This window comes from Pseudonaja textilis, chromosome 2 (genome assembly GCF_049901715.1).
Source record: "Pseudonaja textilis isolate UNSWEBS1 chromosome 2, rPseTex1.2, whole genome shotgun sequence".
NCBI classification, from domain to species: domain Eukaryota; kingdom Metazoa; phylum Chordata; class Lepidosauria; order Squamata; family Elapidae; genus Pseudonaja; species Pseudonaja textilis.
Window position 1 is genome coordinate 170,598,407 of NC_141991.1, and position 21,881 is coordinate 170,620,287.

Sequence of the window (21,881 nt, forward strand, 5' to 3'; positions counted from 1 at the left end):
CCCTCTCTCGGCTTCCCTTCCTTCCTTCCTTCGTTGCCCGGCAGCCTGCTATATACTCCAGACTCACTTCGGCTCCTTTTCTCCTTCCACGACGAGCCTGAGCCTCGCAAGCGTTTTTTTTCCACCTCACCTTTCGTGGGAGAGGCGAGGCGATCTCTCTCGGGACGCCGACCCGAAACCGGACTTACCTGACGAGACCACGGCGTTCTGGCTAGCCGGCTTCCCGCAAACCGCGACGAGGCACATCCACAGGGCTGCCAGGAGCGCTGCTGGTCTTCTACACATGGCTCGGAAAAAGGCGGCCGGTGTCCCGGACCGAAAACAAGGGCGAAGGGCGGGCGGTGCAGTGGGAAGGGAAGCGTTCGTTGACAAAGAACGAGGGGGGAAGGAAGAAGGAAAAAAAAGTTTCCTGAAGTTTTAACCGGGGCGCGAAAGCTTGAGAAAAGGCGAACGCCGCCGCGGGAAGAGCAAAGGAGACGCTAACTCCGCGCTCGGCTCCTCTTGCCCCGCGCCTTAAGTGCGTGAAGAGAAATATGCAAATGAGACTCCCCACCTATTGGCTCTTACCTCACGCGTTCTTGGTGGAGGGAGGAGGGAGGGGCCCTTGTATAGCCCCTGGCCTTGGAACCGAGCCGGCTGGACGACAGGCCGACCGGCCGCTTTCTTCTTCCAAAAGATGCCTTCGCAGGGAGCGGGAGGGGTTTAGCCACTTGCGCACTGAGCGCGTTTCCCCCAAGGAAGGCCTTTCTCCTTGCAACGCCACCGAGTTTGCTACAAGGACAAACGGGTCTGGCATGGAACGTGGGCGGAGTGCGCGGGGAGGGGGGGCAGAGGCGGCGGGGGGTGGTGGTGTTTAGGGACGGTTTCGATCCGCCACGGTATTGCACAAAGCTCGCCAGGGGCAACTGGACCGGATCCTTGTTCCCGTACTTTTTTTTTAATGCGGGCAAGTGGGTTGGGAATCCCAGGCTGAAGAGGAGCGCAGGGCGGGAAGGTGGACGCTTCTTTGCCTTTTCTCCGCTTCTCCCCGCCTGAGTTCTCCACAGGAGCCGCGCCATCCCGGAAACGCCTTTGCGTTTTAAAGAGGCCCTCCTCCGTTGCTGCGAATCGCTTTCCCCAGCTTCGTATCCCAAACGTCGCCAGACCTTTTTGCCTTCGTGGGTTTAGGGCCGCTTGCTCCACGAAAGGTATTCCCGCCACGGTGACAGCGTTTAGGTGACAGCAGGCGGATAGGGTGCTCCTCTTATTTCGTTTGTTCAAACCGTGACCACCAATTCATAGAGCCAGGAACAAGTTCATTTGTTTTGCGTCTAACTAATCAGTCACAGTCTTCAGCCTAGGACAGGAGTCTCCGACCTTGGGCCACTTTAGGACTTGTGGACTTCAACTCCCAGGATTCCCCAGCCAGCCATGACACCCACCCATGCTGGCTGGGGAATTCTGGGAGTTGAAGTCCACAAGTCCTAAAGTGGCCCAAGGTTGGATAACCTTGGTCTAGGAGTTATCATCCATTCCCTGCCCAACTCTGGAAAAGTAATTTCCTACTAGCAAAGAGTAAACATAATTTCTTTTTTTATTTTGTACTGGATTGCAAAGAATATCTCCTTGCTCTGACATAAAATACTATTCCTATTTTATGTTTAATTTACTGGTTTCTGACTTCAGAAAAATCGGAGCATTTAGAGTCCTGCTTTGCAATAAATGCAACTGTTTCTTATTGGTACTTGAGAAACATAAAGATGAATCCCCAAGGAAAAATTTTCTGTGTAACCCCAATTCCATAAGGAGGGGATGTGCAAGAGCCTAGGAAGATCTGCCAGATCAAAGTTCACACAAGTTGTTTCATCACATCATTTGCCCATTGCTTCAGTAACAGTTCTCTCCCGTGTGCTACAATCCGGAATATGCAGTCTCCAGCCCACCCCTATCTTCCTCACTTGAGAAATCACATCCCCCCCCCCTTTTTTCCCCCAGAACTCTTTTGTATCCCTCCCAGTATTTTTTTTTTCCTCTCTGATGCCTGCAGTTTAAATTTGTTCCTAAAATTTTGTAAGGGGCAATTCACTCTGCAATCTCAGTCTCTATCCCAGGTCGTAGTAACTTTGCTCTCCATTTGGAAAGCTTTCTTTAAAGAGAAAAAGAAAGAAAGCCATTTCCGCAGTCCCAAATGAGAAGTATACAATTTCATCAGAAAGAGAATGCAATCACACTTTCCATTTGGGAAAAATGAATTTAATCAGAGTCAATCCAAGACCTTTGTTGCCCGGGGCAAAGGACGAGATGATGCCCTATTATTATACATGTGGAAAATTAATTTAAACTGGCAGTTTGTGGGGAGGGGTTCAACACTGACAATTTGGCAACATCTCCAGCTGAGGATGGCTGAGTCACTTTGTGGGATGCAGCAGGAAAAGTTTGGCCGCCAGCTTCTCTAAAGGGCACCTCTTTAGCATCTGATGCCTGAAGCAGTTCCCTTGTTTTTCCTTAAAAGCATGATTGGTGTTGGAAAGCAAACTTTTCCCTGAGGTATTTTGGCAATTTTTTTTTCATACTTTTTTTTAAAAAATTCCTCTGATGTTATGTTGCTTAGCAACACAAACTAACTCTAAGTGAGAGTAGGGAGTTCTGTTTTTATTTAATGATAATGTAAAATACAACTTTTTCCAGTAGATAATGAGGATGGCAAGGATATGTTGCAATATTCTCAGAGGGGATTCTTAATTGAAGAATTCAAGGGTAGCCTGTTAAAATAAGAATTATCAAGCAGTAATATCTTGCATTCAGTGTATTCAACATTCAACTTTCTCTCTTCCCCCCTCTCTCTCTCTGCCCCTTCCCTCTCACACACATTATACTGTAGATTAGATATTGCTTTCATTGCCTTTCCCTTTGTGCAGGGAATAAAACAGGATTAGCATCTACAGGGAGCAAAAAAAGAAAAAAGAAAACCCACCTGTAGCAGAAGAAGAAAATATCTGTAGCTCAGGATTGAACTGTGTGGTCCTTGATGCTTTCTGAGCTTGGTAGTTTTCTTGCAGAAGTTTCATTAACAAAATAGGCCACATCAACAGTGCTAGCATTGATGCTCTTATGTAGTTTGGTAATGAAACTTCTACAAGAAAACCACCAAGCTCAGAAAGTATCAAGAAGCCCAAAGACTCACTTGTTTTGTACATGCATCCATGCCTAACACATGCACAAAGGGGCGGTTGCTTTGATACAGCCATTTTTGGTCCCTTCCCACTCCTCCATCCCAGGAAATCTTTGGTGGAATCCTTATCAAAAAGTTAGGAAGCATCTACGTTTTGACATGTGACAGTGGCCAAAATCTGGGAAGTTCAGGGCAGGGTTTGTGAGCCTCTATAGTAGGGACTAAAGGGATAAAGGTGCATTGTGATATGCACACAACTACAACGTTCCCCGATCACTTTCTTAGTCTCCCCAACATTCTCAATCACACACTTGCAGTTGGATGGCTTCCCAAAAGAAAAGGAAAAAAACCACTGATTTGAACAGGGTCACTAGGAGGGTGGGAAGCCTGTATTCCCTTTCCCTTTGAACAATTCAGTCAGAGATAACTGATTTCCCTGCTAATGGTTACTAGAAGATAATGAGGGTTACTTCTTTCCCCCTAGCAATTCATTGTTTCCTATTGCAATTATAAACTGGTAACCAGATATCTCTTCCCCACCGACTAATTATCAGGCTAATCTGGTGGGAAAAGCTAGTGAAGTTCATGATGGTTTATGAGGGCAATCATCCATTCAGCCGTAGTTAGACTTATTTTTCTATCAAAGGAAAAGTAATATATTGGGGCTCAGTATCAAAATTAACTAGAGCTACCCCTCCTTCCTTCCCTCCAGTTGCCTATTCCTCCGTGTCCATTCTGGTTCCAGTTGGTGAGCTTCTTTTGTCCAGTAATCTGTTGCAGGATTATTTAAAGTAGACTGAAGTCTGTAGGTTAGATTTTCCTGTTCTACATATCTATGTTTTGCCAACTTTTATCATGTTGCTTAACTACCACTCTAATATAAAAGCCTCGTGTGCTTGAAAGTGAAGCAATATCAAACTATAAAGTCCTTAATCTGACAGGATGTCTTTGGATCAGATACAAATCCTCCCCCCTCCTGGAACTGGTCAACTCTCCGTAGCCAACTTGCTATGTCTTACTTGCCATGGGACACATCAACAATTCAATTTAATGATTTTTTCAAAAAAATTAATCATTCACATTTCATCTTGTCCCTCCCTTTCTTTGCCTTCTTTGTTTAATGATTCTATTCCACAATTTCTTTGATAATAGTGTAATTCTTGTGCCCTGGTGAGTTGTGCCCTGGTGAGTTAGACATGGTGAGTTGTACCAATGTCCCATGGTGAGTTGGCCGCAGTGAGTTGGCTGTGGCAGATTGGCTACAGCGTGTTGTCCTAGACCCACCCTCTCTCCCTCCTCCCTGGCTGCAACATTTCATCTTTATACTCTTAATCTCACCAAATAGAACATAAATCTCATCACTAATGCAGTCACATCCACCAGTCCAGGGATCTTCAAACTTGACAGCTTTAAAACTTGTGGGCTTCAACTCCCAGAATTCCTCCTCCGGTCATGTTAGCTCAGGAATTCTGGGAGTTGAAGTCCACAAGTCTTAAACTTGCCATGTTTGAAGACCCTTGGCCTAGTCAGTCTCTTAAAGAAACATCTTTTAGCCACTAGTATTTTCCAAGAAACAACCTTAATGCCAAATTTAACAGAACTGCAATTAGCTTATAACTCGATCAAACTATATATGTGTGTGTATAAATATGCGTGTATGTATATAAACTATTGATATCTAGACTACTTTATACACTCTATGTATCCTTAGTGTATGTAATCCGTATCAGTGTAATGTAGATAGGTGTCATGAAATTGGGAGGGAAGAGAAAGCTCTTGATAAATGAGGCAACCTTGCTGAGCTCAGTTTTAACTAATGACTAAAAGATGAGTAACGAAACAGCTTTATTTCAGATGATCCATGAATTTGGTAGCTGCTAGCCCTATGCCAGAGCTGGGCAACCTGAAACCTGTTGGCCATGTGCAATGCTCCACAAGATACAGAGATGTGAGGAAAGGACAGAAGGGTTGTTACATTTGGGAGCCTACAGCCTTTTGTTCAAATATTTGATGCTTTGTTGTAAGCTGCCCAGAGCAATTGAGATTCAGAGGCATACAAGTTTAATAGTACTCTGCATTTCCCAGATTTTGGCCACTGTCACACCTCAAAATGTAGACACTTCTTAACTTTTTGATAAGAATTCCACCAAAGATTTCCAGAGGTGGGTGGGAGCAGGGGCCAAAAGATTATATTACACTATCAAAGCAACCCACCCCTTTGTGCATGTGTTTGGCATGGGTGCACTTTTTTTGCATTAAGGGTTAAGTTGTTTATGGTTAATACATCTATTTTGAATCACTTTCCTAGCTTCCTCCCCCTCTCCAAATTATACATATATTCTTTCTGCGTACAATTAAGTCAAAGTTAAGCACTTTGAAGTTTTGTTGATTCAAAATGGAAAAGTCAAGGTTCAGGAATGAATACAGTTTTGCACATAGGCTATTTACTTCATCTAACTTCAATCTAACATTGAACTGAGTGTATTTAGGTCATCTCATAAAACTATTTGCAATCTGATTGCAATTGCGAACAACTATTTTTTTTAAAAATGCAAATTCTTAGGAATACTGGAAGAATTGCTACGTTAGAAAAACCTCTTGAACGAATGTGGTATGTATTGTGTACTTTTCCTATAAACTGGACTCTTCCTATAAACTAAGAGGAAGTGATTGATTTATGCAGCTTATTTTCTCTAAGGATTTGCATGTTTCCCTTTGGTTTATCTGAGGAATGCATATATTTTGCCTGCTTTGGAATTGCCTATGCAAATCCAGTCACAATAAAGGAAAGTATTGGACATATCTGGGGGCCTGGGATAAATAATCTCTGCTCAGCCAAATATACCTCAGAAGATTTCTCTGAAGATGGAAGAGAAATTCATCAGACCCTCTTAAAATCCTTCAAAGATTGACAGCATGGTATTAGATTTGCAGAATTTCATCAGCCTTGGACTCCAGTGTGGGTTTTTGTCCTGATGCAAATAATGGGAGTTGGGATGCTGAATTGGTTTGAGATTACTGGTAGGTGTGTGTGTGTGTGGTGACTCTTCATCCTTATAGAAAATCAGGAGGAGTCTAGTATTACTTTTCCTGATTAATCCATTTTATTAAAAGACATAGACTTTTATTAAATTAATGTAATTAAATGCATAGAATGCATACTTAAAGTCGCTTATTTAATAAAAGTCTTTTAATAACATTTGGTAGTTGGAAAAAACGCTACCAGATTCCTTCTGATTTGAAGCTACTATCTGTTCTGACCAAGACTTCCTGAGACGGGAACAATCTTACGCTTAGTCCCCAAAACCCTCTTTTTATTTCAACGGCTGTGAATTATATTCATTCACAGCCCATAATGAGTCCTAAACAGTTTGGGAATAATCCAACAGAAGTCTGCCACAGTCTTTTTGGGATAAAGCTGATAAGCACCCACCTTTATCTTCTTTGAAATGCTGCCAATGACTAAATTGCCAATTAGCTATACAAGGCAAAACGGAGCACAAAGTCAACATGGAGCTTCAGAATTTAAACCGATCAGAACAAAGTTGCTTCCTGCAAAGTCTCATGTCCCTTTGCTCCACTTTTATGTCTGATGGGAGGGGCCATTCATCTCCAAGCTTTACTCCCGAGTCACCCCTTTTGTCTTAACTGTTCTTGCCTTCTGGCAGCTCTGCACAAGTGCACACTGGAAACAGGCTCCCCCTGTTCCTCTGCCTCACTGATGTCAGATTCTGGAGGCTCCAAAGTCAGCACATAACTCTCAGATGGCCCTGGCCCCATCTCTGTGTCGGACGCAGATCCCTTGTCCGAGCCCTCCCCAGATTGGCCCATGTTCCTCCCCACTGTCTGACTCTGCTGCCAGCTCCACAGGCTGCTGGCGGACCACAACACTATAGACTAACACAGTGCTCCTTTTGCCTGATCTCTATTAGGTAAAGGATCATAGATCATGGATTTCTTACCATCTCACCACTGTTTAAAAAAATTGATACAAATTCTACTTGACGGATTGCAGCGGCATCTCTTATTTATCCCTCAATCCTGCACTATTTGCATAATCACAATATGTCTGCACTCATTATTTGAGCACAAGTAAACAGATACACTACTCTAACCTGAGGAAGTAATAAGCACCGAATCCCTTGGATAAACTGGGACCAACTAAGAAATAAACACAAGACTCCGTTGCACATTTCCTAAACACATTGTGTTGTGCCTAGTTTAGAGAATGGTTTCCTGTTTTAAAAACACAGTAAAACATACAATTAGAAGGAGAGATTACAGATTTCATGAACTCTATAACTCAAATTGTCAATTTTTCTGAATGCCTATATCGTGCTTGACAACTCCTTTGTGAAAGACATCTGTCAGCAGGTAATCATCGCTCTTGGCATCTCTTGTATTTCATTTCTCACTGAATGTACAAACTGTCTGCAACCACCATAATCTTCCATACATCTGACAAGATGGAATATCAGAATAAAGGCTTAATATTAGTCTCTTAGGTCCATAAGACTTGCTGTTTCTGTTGCTGTGACAGACTAGCTCCTCTGGCAACTGCTTTGTGTTGTGATCCATAGTGTGGGATTGTTGAAATGTATATTTCCACCCAGTCCATAGGAGGGCAGGAAATGAAGTAATGGGATTTAAATTACAGGAAGGAATTGTCAGATAAAACATAGAGGGGAACATCCTTAGCAGTCACATCTGTTCTGTAATAAACAGCCATCCTTGGAAAAAATTTGCTTTGCTTTCTTTGAGATTGTCCTAGGTAGTCTGGACATGAAACTACTTTCAAGCATTGCTTGAAAGACTTAATAATTCAGGTCGTTCCAAAGAGAGGAGATTCTGTCATGACCGTATATGAATGCACATATCATGGGCTAAATATAGTATTTTTTCTGGGTTTCTATGTATCGAGAAAGCAAACACGTTGCATTTTTTTTCCAGATGGCGTGTAAGGAGAACCTAATCAGAGAAACATCAACCAAGTTACTGTTTTTCCTCCTGATCTTCAGAGGAAAGAGAGAATACTTTCTTAGCAGAATCAAGCCATAATCACATGTCTGGTAGCTGAACAATTTGAGGATCGTGATTGGATGAAGAATAACTAATGGTTTGTATTTGCCAACATCCTTTTTAATTATACAGATTAACTTGCAAATGATTGATGACAAACAAAGCAACATCTTATGAGCAGACCTTCCCTAAAAGGGACGGGAGATTTTCCCATGACATGTTTACACCAAAGTACTATGGCAGCTTAAGGAGGAAATATTGGTTATTTAATTAAATTAAATTAATGTAGACACCACCCAACTCCCCCCAATTCTGAGTGGCATATAGTAAAGCCAACATAATTTAAACAGAATGCAATAATTATAACAAAGGAGAGAATATGACAGAATACAAACAGCAATAAGGGCACTGTCATTACAAAGCGATGCAAGATTGATCTGAATTAGTTGTAGACAAAAATATTCAAATTTGAATCGGGAATATTTGTATCCATTTCAAACAACTGATTTGTATAAAAGGGCAGTTTCAGAAGCATTTTGAGCATTTCAACCCCCTAAGTATAAATACTAGGTATATTTATTTGTTCCATTCAGTCTCTCAACTGGTAAGCCCAGTTTACAGTGAAGCCATAGCGAGTTCTTATTTACCCATGCGCTCTAAATGTTGACCAGCTACTCATCATCATCACTGTAATAAATGGCAGCACTACTGTCACAGTCCCTCTATTTTCCTTGACTATTTAATAGTGTGGCATTATGAGTCAATCCTTTGTGCCCACGCTGTTGTTCTTTCCCTTTTTAAAATCCTTGGTAAAAGATGAAAGTAATAAAAAAAAAACCTGTTATTCTCCCGCAACTCAACGTGCAGGGAAAGCGTGGTAGCATCAAGACAAAAGAGAGCAGGAAGTGGGAGAGAATTTCTCTTACACAAGTAACATGGGACAATGAGCAACATTATAGTATCTCTTTCCATTATAGTAGCTCTTTCCTTGTGTTGGTGTGGCCGTTGTTTCTTTATTACTCAGGATCTGGGAAAGTGCCTGTTCTGTATTGCTTCATTAACATTCTTGTAACCCCTCGTCCTGATTGGCCAGGACACACGGCGCTCAGATTGGTTGAGTGAGCCGCAGCGATTGGCCCACTGTGAATCGCCCGCGATCGGTGGAAACCGATCGCGGGGGATTCAAAGCGGTGTCATTGGCCGCGGCTGGCTAGGCGACTTCAATATAAGCCGCCGCCGATCCGAGAGAGCCGATCCGGATCTCAGACTAAATAAAGAGCTTGAAAGAGTCACAGAGTCTCGCACCTCCCTTTGTTCTGGCGATCGGCGAGCATAACTGCCTATTATTTTTCTCTTCGAAAAACCTTTGGTTAATACCTTCCATTTTCCTGTTGCCCAGGTCAGCCTCACCTCACCTCATTTATCACTTATGTGGGCATGTCAAGTTCTCTTTGTCTTTCTAGACTCAGGGGGTTTTCTGCTTTCTTTTTGCAATACACAGTAAATGCCTAGCTTCCAGGAAAATCCTGGCATTGGATTTGAAATGATCTGGGCTGCATTTGTTCTTATCCAGCTTGGTTAAAAACTTCATAGAGTCGGATACCACCTGCCAAGAGCATCTGATTGTCTTGCCAGCCCCTCCCCCCCTTTTTTAAAAGCATCCAATGTAAAATTACAGCTGGGCTCTGGTCTTTTCTCCTTCTAAAGGTGAGAGGTAAGTATTGAAGCCAAGCCTTTCTTCATCAGTTGCTTCTCTCCTCTATTGACCAAGCATGTTCAGCCCTTTCTTTGGCTCCTTCTTCAGCTCTGCCCTGGTTCTTGCTCATGTGCAATAAGGAAGATGAAATTGGCTGATGGAAGGAGGGAGGCAATGTTTTGTTTTATTTCTTGGCCCAAAAGCAAATGTTTCGTTCCCAAAGAGCTTTGGCTTTCTCATAGACAAAGTTCTTGTACTTGCCAAGAAGTTTCGAATCAGCCAACTCCCTCTAACTTTTGTCTTTGGATACAAATTAAACAAATCATTTGAGCCGTAAGGACAGATGATTCTTGTTTTCTCTCCCCAAGACCTTCCTTCCAGGGAAAATAAAGTGGGGAGATGGAGAGAAACATCCCCTGTGCAAAAAAAGAAAAGAAAAAGAACATGGCAAGGCGAGATATTGGTACTTTCTGCATCTCAAAAACATAATATCCTCTCAGTCATCTTTTTCCTTATCTCTGGTCTGTTCCAGTTAAATGCACTTACTCCATTCATATAAAGACTCAACAATAAAATCTCATGTAAATACTAATAGTTATGGCAGCAGCCCTATCTCCACAATTGTCATGCTCTCTCTGGCAATATATTTCTGCTTAAACTTGCATAAGTTGGCACTGTACCTAGGATATCCAAGACTCTGAGAACTTTAAGGGGGGAAAAGCTCAAAATACCCTGAAAACTTTATTTTATTTTTATCTTATTTGTCAAATTTATATGGTTATCAGTCTCACACAGAGATGGTATTCAGCAGGTTCTGACCAGTTCTGGAAAACCAGTAGTGGAAATTTTGAGTAGTTGAGAGAACCGGCAAATCCCACCTCCGACTGGAGATTTTACAGTATACTTCTCCCGCCATGCCCACCAAGCCACGCCCACAGAATCAGTAGTAAAAACATTTGAATCCCACCACTGGTCTCCCATGAAGTGACAGGGCAGCGTATAATAAAATAAAAATAATAAAAGTTTGTTGCTAAATTATCATTTTGAATGTGAAATAAGAGCTGTGTAATACATTGCACAGGGAGCTATTACGTTACTTGCTTTTAGTTCTTATCCTAGTTCTTTTTGTCCTAGTTCTGGAATACTCACAATAAGAGATGGAGTTGTGCTCCTCTTTATTTATTGTTCCTCCTTCTGTCAACAGCCATCAGTTGCTGAGCTTCACATCTGAAAAATTCAAGGCTAAATATCTGTTACATCACAGGAAAAATAAGTAGAAGCAGCACCCTAATTAAACACTGAAGATATAAGAAATTTTTTTCACTTGATAGTAGCTTCATCCTGGCATGCATTTTTCCCCCCCTAGATATGCCATGCCATGGATCTGGCAAATTTCTGCTGAGTTTAAGCTCACGAGCTGAACACATTGCTGGTCACTGTGTGAAACAAAAAGCTGGAATAAATAATATTTGCTCTAGCAAAGGTTGCTTTATGTTATAGGTTATATATAAATAAGGGTCAACTAGGCTTCTTTGTCCCAAATAAGGTTCTTATAGAGAAGGCTTGAATTAATGACTTTTTGTGATGGTTTCCCTTGCTGATCAGTAAGAAGAAACTTATATAAGTGGAGTAGGAAAGATGGCTTATCAATATTGCATCTTGACGTCCTGCCTCCTTCGTTACAACTCTATGATCGACCATAAGGCCTGCAGTACTTTATGATTTCAAAGAATTAAGGCATTTGGGAATCAAGGGTTCTATCATTTATTTCCTCCAAAAAATATTTAATTGTTTTCTTATAGAGAGCTCTCTACTTGCTGTTTAGAAAACTGGTAGCATATGGCATTAGCACAGTAATAATTCAATTTATATTCAGTAATAAGTCATTCTGAAAACATTAAATTATATTGATGGGCCTAATTTATTTGCAATTTTCCAGGAAGAATTAAAACACCAGTGGAATACTTCCTTATAGTTGTCATTCCTTAAATCAGTTCTTTCTGGTTGTTTTAATACAGGATCACACATGCTTCAAATTTCAGGGCTTAATTGTAATAGAAACAGCCTGTATTCTCGTGTAATAAACATTTAGTTTAGGAATAAGTTAGATTTTCAGGATAAGAAGCATGGCAAACAAACACTGTGACTTTCATGTCATCAAAATATGAACACAAACTTTCATAGATGATTGGGAAATGTGTCTTTCATACGTGGTACCTCATTGTTGTGTTGTGCTGTCATTCTATCACAAAATGTTTACTGGCCATGGTTTATTGAGCAACATTTTGAAGCTATAGCACAATCCTGTTGAAATAATTGCGAGGTGTCTCAGAGAATCTGGCTTAGCAAAGGAACTGGCAAATTAATATTTTGTGAAAGATTGTTTCTTTTTAAGTAAATGTATGTTTTTCCTTTTCAAGGCTTGAACATGGAACTTAAAACTTTTGTCCCTGCTTATTTTAAAAGAGGCAAATGAGTTGTTAGTTCCTTAAGAAACCCAAGGCCCTTCAAATATATTGGACTTCAGTTCTCATATACTATAATGGCTGTGGAATTATGGTGTTGAAGAGCAACATATCTGAAAGGCACCAGGTTGACAAAGCTTGCTTTAAAAACCCACCATAAATATTCTGCTGTAATCTTATTAAATGGCAATGATGTAGGAATATTCAGACCACAGTTCTATCTCAATTTGATAACTGTCTTCAAATACCTCTCCTTAATGCTTCCACTGTGGCAGTGAAAAATAATCCTGACCAGTGGTGGGATTGAAAATTTTTTACTACCGGTTCTGTGGGTGTGGCATGGCTTGGTGGGTGTGGCATGGCTTGGTGGGCATGGCATGGTGGGCATGGCAGGGGAAGGATACTATAAAATCCCCATTCCCTCCCCACTCCTGGGGGAAGGTTACTGCAAAATCCGCATTCCCTCCCCACCCCACTAACCTGCTTTCCAGCTCCGTTCTCCTGTGCAGGGAATAAAAGAAGACCCAACCAATCAGCTGGGACCTGGGAGGCAGAGAATAGATGGGGGCGGGGCCAGTCAGAGGTGGCATTTGCTGGTTCTCCAAACTACTCAAAATTTCCTCTACCGGTTCTCCAGAACTGGTCAGAACCTGCTGAATACCACCTCTGTTCCTGACCATTTTGCTTTTACTCCTGTGTTCTTCAATGGTAAAATCATGCCTCCCCTCAATCTTTTTTTCTCCAAATTGGACATCCCAAATTCCTTTATTCTACCTTCATAGGGCATATCCACCAGTCCCTCCATGATTTTGTCACACTTCTCTAAACATGTTCAAACCTGCCAATATCACCGTAAAAATGTGGAGCCCAAATTAGTAAAATATTATCATTATTATAGAATTAATATCATTGTGATAAATATTATTGTAAACATTTTGATTACGATTTCCTAAAAATAATTGTACCCAGAGAGCACACTGTTTGATAAATAAAACAAATAAAAAAATGTGGAAAAAAGAAAGCAAAGAAGTGTGGAGCCCAGAATTGTATATGGTACTCTAGGGATGATCCTCCATTGCAGAATAAAGAGAAAGGATGTAGGATAGAGACTGGCAGAGCCATGGGGAAGAATGAAATGGGGCATTAGTTTAGAATCGTTATGTAGACACAAAAGAATAAAGTCCCACCCCCTTTGATTTCCATTGACTGTTATCTAATTCTGTATAGATGGAAATTCCTAGCCTGAGAAGATTCCTTTGCATAGGCTTTAGCAATACATCAGTAATTTATAATCTGGTTTTTCTGCACCCAGCAGAAGGACACTGAGTATTTTTGGTACAGTGCTCATTCTTCCTTTTCAATGAAGACCTGCATTAACTCTTCTAGAGATAGATCCCATTCAGTTTGTTAAGCTTGTTCTCAGTGACCATATCCTCACCGCCTCGTATGTTTGCCTTACATTTTTCCCAAAAGGAATGTCTTGCTTTTCTCACCTGCTGAAGGACAACTTGCTCCTTTGATTCCAATTTGCTACCTTGTCGGGTTTAGATTGCAGCTGCGTTTCTGAAGGATCAGCGATTGCATTTTCCCCAGATGGATTGTTCTGTACGGTTCTATGCTAACTGATGGATGATGGATGGATAATAACGTCCTTGATTATTTCAAGACAGTCACACACACCATTTTTTGGCATCTCGTTGGTCACTAATGCCAGTGGCTCAAAGCATGTCCCCATTACTCTTATTTTGGCATAACCATGGTTTTATGGCTCTAGAAGATACCATAAATCACTTATTGGGGAAATGATTCCATATTGCAGGAGAATACAACAGCTACCTCAAAAATGAGAAAAGTAGGTCATAGTATAGAAAGATAAAACATCACCCCCTAAATTACAGGGGGAAATAAGCATAGATAAATCTATGAAAAAACTCTGCAGGTAATCCTCAAGTTATGACAGTTCATTTAATGACTGTTCAAAGTTATGCAATAACCCCCCCAAGTATTTACGATACAGTCACAAAATTACAAATGTTGGAGCACCATGACAGTCATTCACCCTTATGAAGGCTCCATTACATTCGTAACTCGAGGCCTATTTGCATTTGTTTCTTATAGTGTTCTTTTTTATTACAATCAATTCATTCTACATTCCATCGTACCTCTACAAAAAACAAACTGCTCATAATTGATGTTGGATGGTAGAGTGACAGTAGAGTCTGTTTGTTAGAGTGAGACCGAACGTTTAGGAAACAGGAACTTAGCTCAGTTGTGGCTCTAATTGATGGTATTTCTGCACAATGCAATCAGACACCCAAGAATATGACAAAACTCCTGTGATAGGGAGTTGCAATCCTAGGCATTCATTCCAGGCTACAAAGGCACTAAAAGGATTCTGAAACATCACAACTTCATGATTCAAGTTCCACCCATCTGTGCTTGCATTGTGACTTGTTCCTTTGCCTTGCTCCCAGTCATTCCTGCCATTCCCATGGGACCTGATACATGTGATTAATCTTTAGGTATGAGGACAACTTAAACACCAGAAAAATGCATTTCCTGCTCTAGGAACAGTTTTTTACTTTTCCTTCAATAAGACAATTGCCTCTCTGCAAAAATAATTGTCTGCAGGTTTTCCTGAACATATACCCTCAAAAATTTGCATTTTTTTTTCCATTTCAAGGTCTTTACCCTAGATTTTCAGAAGGGACTATATTATTTTGCAAGCACAAGCTGAAATCCAAGTCAGCAATGAGGCTTTGAGATACATTCCACAGCTCCTGGTTTCTGTCTCTGTCGCGATCCTCCTGAGGAAAGAGCGTGTCTGAGATGGAACAGCAGGCTTGCAAAATAGTCTGATCAAATGATTGGTAAAAATTGAAGGACGCCGTGGGAATAGGACACGGGAATAGAAATAAAATCTCCTGGGAGAACTTGAACTGATTGTTTTCGTCAACACTGTTGAGTTTTGATGCAAAGGATGGTGGGACTTCTGTACCAGTTTTTCCCAATGAGACGAGTAATGGTTAAGCTGATAGCCTTTTTTTAAAAGGATTTTTTTTTCATCCCACCTTTATTATTTTTCAAAACTAACTCAAGATGGCAAAGCTACCTAATAACCCTTCCTTCTCCTATTTCCCCCACAGCAATAATCCTGAGAGAGAGAGTGACTGGCCCCAAGTCACCCAGTCGGCTCCATGCCAAAGGCAGCACTAGAATTCACAGTCTCCCGGATTCTAGCCTGGTGCCTTAACCACTACACCAAACTGATTGATGGGGACTGTAGCTTTAGTCATGGGGAGTGTTCCACGGGCATGAAAATAGCATTTTTGTCAAACAACACTCTAGGGCCTAAATCCAAGATATGACTTACTCAGCAGGATGCCTTTTGGAAGTGCAGTAACATCCCAGATAAGTTCACAAGGGGCAGGATCTCAGTTATGCTGCTGCAGCACCCAACGTGCCGAGTTTGAATTCTTCTGCAGCCCCTGATGACACCAAAGGAAGATTGATTGAAAGAACCATGAAATGGTTCTGCAGCCCCTGATGACACCAAAAGAAGATTGATTGGAAGAACCATGAAATGCCCAAAGCAAGCAGACTGGCACACCCCGTTTAAAAATCAGGAAAGCGTATTATACTACCATCTAAAGAGAATCAAGATGACAGAAATCCTTTATGTGACATGTGTTCTAAAAAGATATAATTGCACCATTGTGTAAAAACCTATTCCCAGCTTCTGTCAAACTGCGGTGTGACCCGCCCCCCCAAAAGAAGACGCCCTGATCATCAATAGGCCCATGGGGAACTGGCTTGAATGGGATCTCTTGAAGGATCAGGTTTAATCTCCACTCCAGTATTGTCCATGATTGCTGCACTTTCTTCTTTCCCATATATAAAGAAATGGCTGTCCTCAACCCTATAGAACTTCCAGAATTCTAGAAGCTGAAATCTACAAGTCTTAAAGTTGCCAAGTTTGGAGACCTCTGCTATAGAAAAAAGTAAAACACAACCTAAATGGGGGATGCTGTTACATCTAGGTCAGAACTTCCTAGGCCCTTGGCACTGCATGATATGGCCTGGCTGACAGTTGTCTACGTTGTCACTGGCCACAGAACACTGACCCAATCACTGTCCTCTGTAGCGGCCCAATAGGAGATGACCAAACATGGTGTCCATCCATCTACTTCCCATTAATGTTTTGTTCATTCCTTTGTTTGGTGATCTGTAAAAAAATCTGAACATGTTACTGTAAAGGGATAGGGTGGGGAGCTGAGAAGTTTTCAAGAAACCAACTCTCGCCCATCATTTGCCTGTTTAACTTACACAGGTATATGTCGCATCTCTTCAGCACAAAGGGCCATCTCTCTACTATCATTTAACTCAGTGGTGGGATTAAAAATTTTTTACTACTGGTTCTATGGGTGTGGCTTGATGGGTGTGGTGTGGCTTGGTGGGCGTGGAAGGCTACTGCAAAATCTCCATTCCCTCCCCACCCTACTAACCTGCTTTCCAGCTCCCTTCTCCTGTGCAAGTCAACAATAGAAGGCCCAGCCGATCAGCTGGGACTCGGGAGGCAGAGAATAGATGGGGTGGGGCCAGTCAGAGGTGGTATTTGCTGGTTCTCCAAACTACTCAAAATTTCCACTACCGGATCTCCTGAACTGCTCAGAACCTGCCAAATACCACCTCTAATTTAACTGCTTACAGGTAGTCCTCGCCTTACATTCATCCATTTAGTGACTATTTGAAATTACAGCCTCACTGAAAAAGCGACTTGCAACTGGTCCTCATTCTTGCAACCATCACAGCATTCCCCACAGTCATGTAATCAGAATTGAGGCACTTGGCAACCAGCATGCATTTATCATGGTTGCAGCATCCTGGGCCATTTGGAACCTTCTCAATCAGCTTTTTTTTCTTAATAAAGTTTTATTGATTTTCTACTATTACACTGAATTATTGTTTAACAAACATTGTGTTGTCTGGGTTGTTTTGTTTGCTTAATAATACAGATGATGTTCCTTATCTTTACCCCTTTTTCCAGCCATTGATAAAATAAATTCCATGTTTGATAGTATCTTCTTTCTGTTTGATCTTCAATGTAAGTCTGTCCATTTCTGCACAGTTCAATATCTTCTTAATTATCGCTTCATCTAGTGGTATTTCTTCATTTTTCCAATGCCTAGCAAATACAATCCTCGCTGTTGTTAATACATGCAATATTAAATATACACTTCGTTTATCAAATTCTTCTGGTACTATACCTCATTTTAAAAGTTCAGGCAAAGTCAACGGGGAAAGCTGGGCTCACCTAACCACCACATGTTTTACTTAATACTGTATTGATTCGCTTAACAAGCTTGCCGTAAAACATTGTAAATTCAAGCATGACTCACATAACAATTGTCTTGCTTAGCAGCAGAAATTCTGGTCGTAAGTTGAGGACTATATTTGGTTCCTTCTATCTCAAGAACTTTTTTTTTTCTTGTCTTCTTTTTTAAACCACAGGTGATTCTTTTCTTTAAAGCAGAGATTATTAACCAGGCTTCATGAAACCTGAGGGCTCCATGAACTTGAGTGGAAATTTTATTTTCACTAACTTCTGATTCAGGGGTGGGATCCGACAGGGTTAACTACCAGTTCAGTGATTTGCGATGTGCTTCCCTGCTTGCTGCGCATATGTAAATCTTCATCAGCTTGCTGCCTGGACAGCTGAGCAGCGCAGCATGCAGGGAAGCAGCATTTGAAAAAGCACTTTTTTTCCTGCTTTTTCAGCTGCAGCTGTGCCTTACACGGTAGCTGAGGTTGAAAAAGCAGGATATAAAGATCAGGTAAGAGCCCGGGTGGGCATATGGGCCAAAACAGCAGCAGACATAGAACCGGTTCTATATCTGCTGCTCTTCAGAGCTACTGGTTCTACAGAACCGGTAGAATCCCACCCCTGTTCTGATTGGAATTTAGAATTTGATTTAATAATGTACAGTATATCAGCAACCAAGAAATCCAAAAATGTTGACTTCAATAAATCTTGCTACATAAAATGATTATAAGTCCCCCCAAAAGGGTATGGTCTCTTATTGATTTAATGATTAGGAAAGGTGTGTGTGTGTGTGTGTGTGATGACTCTTGAAGGAGGCCCGGGCAAGTGCCTGCAATTTTGTTGGCAAGCATAATTGTATTCCTGTGCAATACATTCTATATCTATGTATTTTATTTTACATCTTCAAACACATTTTCTTGAGAGGGAGGCTATAGGTTTCACCAAACTCTCAAAGAGGTCCTTGGCACGATAGTCGCTGCTTAAAACAAAACCCGGTGTTTTATCATTTTCATCAAAATGCTCTGGCAACAAGACAGAAAGTAGAGCCCAGTAACACACACACAGACCCCATTAGTTTGTTTATAGTTGTATACATAAAGATATCTTGCATGCTCAACAAGATCCATTCAGTTTGTGTTGGCTAAACCCAATTTGCATTACTGACATGTTATAAATGCAAACCATATTTAAGTTTGCTTTAAAAACCCAATCATTTGCAAACAGCGTAGAATTTGGTTTTGGCTGTGTGATGACCCTCCGGTATCTGTAACGGTGTTTTTCAACCTTGGAAACTTTTAAAATATGTTGACTTCAACTCTTAAAAAACTCTGGAAGTTGAAGTCGGCATATCTTCCAAATTGCTAAGGCTGAGAAACACTGATCAATAACAATGAATTGTTGGTGGTATTTCTCTTCCTAGGATTTTCTTGGAAGGGTAAGAACTGTGATAGCTAAACTGAATGTTAAACTTCTTTATCTGTGACAAAGAGGCTATTCTGACAGAGAGAGCTGTAGATAGTTGCAAAGTGTAGAACACTTTATGGATTCCAAAATGCTACTCTAAAATGTGCAGTTGTGCCTATAGGATGTTCTTGCTTCCCTACATCGAAGGTTTATCTTTACAGAAAGGGGCATTTTATGTCGATCTTAAATGTTTAAGGAGGTTGTCCTTAAAGTCTGGTTCCAGCTTGACCCTTAGATTAGTGAGCCATAAAACATTTTCTTGGCAGCAATTCAGCAGTTGCTAGCTACTGCATTATCTTCTTCTCGGGGTTATTGTTGACTACCCTACTTAGTTTATTAATCCTGGAGTTTCCAGATGATCTTCCATCTTCGTTACATTCAAGTAGGATTCATGGGCAAATCGGCTTCTTCGTTATGGCATGGGGGGTGTGGATTTAGCCTTGTTCTATCTTCTGCCGAGCTTGGCAGCCAGCCTTGTGCCCTCTGACTTCCTGCAAAGAAAAAAGAAATCCCAATGTACTGCAAAATAAAAAAGCTGTTCTCCTCCTCCCCTTCTTCATCCAGTTCATGAAGGAGAAACAGTTAGACTGATGCCTTTCCCCGTGGCCATCTCTTAATTATGCAAGGGCAAACCCAAGAGGGAGCGGGGCTGAACAGGCAATGGGTGATTGCCAAAGTGGTTTCCAGCTCTTTTACAGGACGCCCACGCACCCCAGACATTCTTAGCATGTGCTGGCATGGTTTGCCTCTTCTCCAAAAGTGGCTCCCAGGGGTGCAGTTTGGCTCTTTATTGCAATTAGATTCAAGCTCCAATCGCCACCCATTTTATGCCGCAGGAGGTACGGCTGGAGTTTTTTTCATAAGAGAACTAAAAAAAATCACTAAAGTGTCTCTGATTGACCTGCCCCTGCACTTTGAATGTTGGCATAAAATTTCCCTCCTTCACCTCTCTGGCTCCAAAAGACGTCATTTGGAAGCCTCCTCCAGACAGGAGAAAGAAAGCGGTTTGCCAGTGGATGTTGGTGGGTGAGAAGGCCATGTAAGGGTTCAGGGTGGGCTGACATGGAGGGAGCTGGACTTTACTGCCACTGCAGCACATCCCTGGACTCTCATCCTGCCACTTTATAGCACGGCACCAGGCAGAAGGTAACCGAGGTTCAAGATCAGCAACCTTTTTCCTGGAATAATGCATCTGAGGTTCATATTGAAAACTAGACAAATACTTACTAGACAAACTAGACAAATAATCTGAGGTTCATATTGAAAACTAGACAAATACTTACTAGTCCAAGGCGTTAATCTCATTTATGACTGATTAACATAGGGATTATTAGATGTATACTTTTTTTTACAGCCTGTCTACTGACTTGGGAATGAGTTTGACGATACTTATGTGCAGCTTCCCTTACTTGTGTTTTTCTAATTGCATCTGTAAATCTTTTTCTGCATTTTTTGCCTCTTTTCCCTTTAACTGGTATTACAGTAGATTTGTCTGACCTGAGGAGGAAAATAAGGTGGGGGGGCAGGAATTCTGCCTCTGCCTACCAGCATCCATTGGTATTCCTCTGGCTAGCGTCCTGTAAGTGGGAGAGAGAGTTGAGGGGTGTTTGGAAACTCAAACAGTATTTGGTGTGTGAGCAAGAAGGAGACAGCAAGGAGCCTGGGCATGGCTTAGCTCAACTGTTCTGTACTAAAGATGTTTGCTGCCGTGAAACTAAAACTGAAACTCCTCTCCTTTGCTTGTGTTTTGCATTTGGAACAGATTTCTTTTCAGGTGGGGAGAGGGAGTAGAACTCCTTAGCATCAGAGCGTGTTAATAATAATATAGGAAATACTAATGCTCTGATGGTCATTTAGAAAAATCCTTTCTTAGTGGGCACCTAGAAGGAACATACGTGCCAAATTTCAAGTTTGTAGGCTTTATGGTTCTGGAGATTTTGTGATGACGCATGAGTGCTTTTTCACACACACACACACACACACACACACACACACACACACACGGTATTCAGCTTTGTTCGGGTATTTTCCCACATCATTACAGTTGTGCTTTTAAAGTTGTAGCAACGTTTCGGCAGAATCTCATCTGCCATCATCAGGCTTCTGTATAGTGTTCATCTGTGAGTCAAGACTTTCACAGCCATTCCTGTTTTAAATTTGGTGCTAGCCTACTGTTGTGCCAGAATGGTTTTTTCTTCATCCTGATTGGTTGGGAGTCTTGGTCTGTGTTTATTGGAGTTTGCGAAGTATACATTGAATTAATAAAATATTTCCACTAATTCCAGAATTCATCAAAAACCCATATCTACCGTATAAATACTGTTTTTAAAGGACCCTCCAGTCCAGTGGTGGGCTGCTACTGGTTTGGACCAGTTCTATCACAGTGGTAGTTCCGGTGAGCAGTTGGCCCCACCCACCTGCCCCTGGCTTTTCCTGGTCTATATTTCCCTGTTTTTTAGCTCAGCTGAGTTGTGCGGCACAGTAGATTGCCTCGCCTCCGTTGTTTTACTCACCAGCGCTGACATAGAAGGTAAGTTTTAAGCTTAAAATGGGCTGTTTTTGAATGCTGCATGCACGTTCACCAAACCAGTTGTTAAACCAGTTGCAGCCAGAATCTGCAAAGATAGCCAGAATCTGCAAAGACTAAGTCAGGAAAGCAAAGGCTCAGGACAAACAAAGACTTGCTATAAAAGTCAAAGATAATTTTTTAAAAAGTTTCTTCCATCATATAAATAACAAGAAAAAAGATCAAGGAAGCAGTCG

At 41.5% G+C, this 21,881-nt stretch overlaps 1 protein-coding gene across 2 annotated transcripts in view; it reads right to left on the reverse strand.

The window, feature by feature from the left end:
- Positions 1–1,250, reverse strand: part of LPL (lipoprotein lipase) — a 28,141-nt gene extending 26,891 nt beyond the window's left edge. Inside the window, exon 1 of one of the 2 annotated variants that reach the window (XM_087926447.1) lies at positions 568–1,250. Coding sequence is in view for 1 of the 2 variants with exons in the window: in XM_026718563.2 (XP_026574348.1) it covers positions 189–285 (97 nt within the window). In the remaining variant the exon portion in view is untranslated. Of the gene's footprint in view, positions 1–188; positions 492–567 lie in introns of those variants that run through there. The other variant, XM_026718563.2, reaches the window with a different exon arrangement.
- Positions 1,251–21,881: the final 20,631 nt, after the last annotated feature.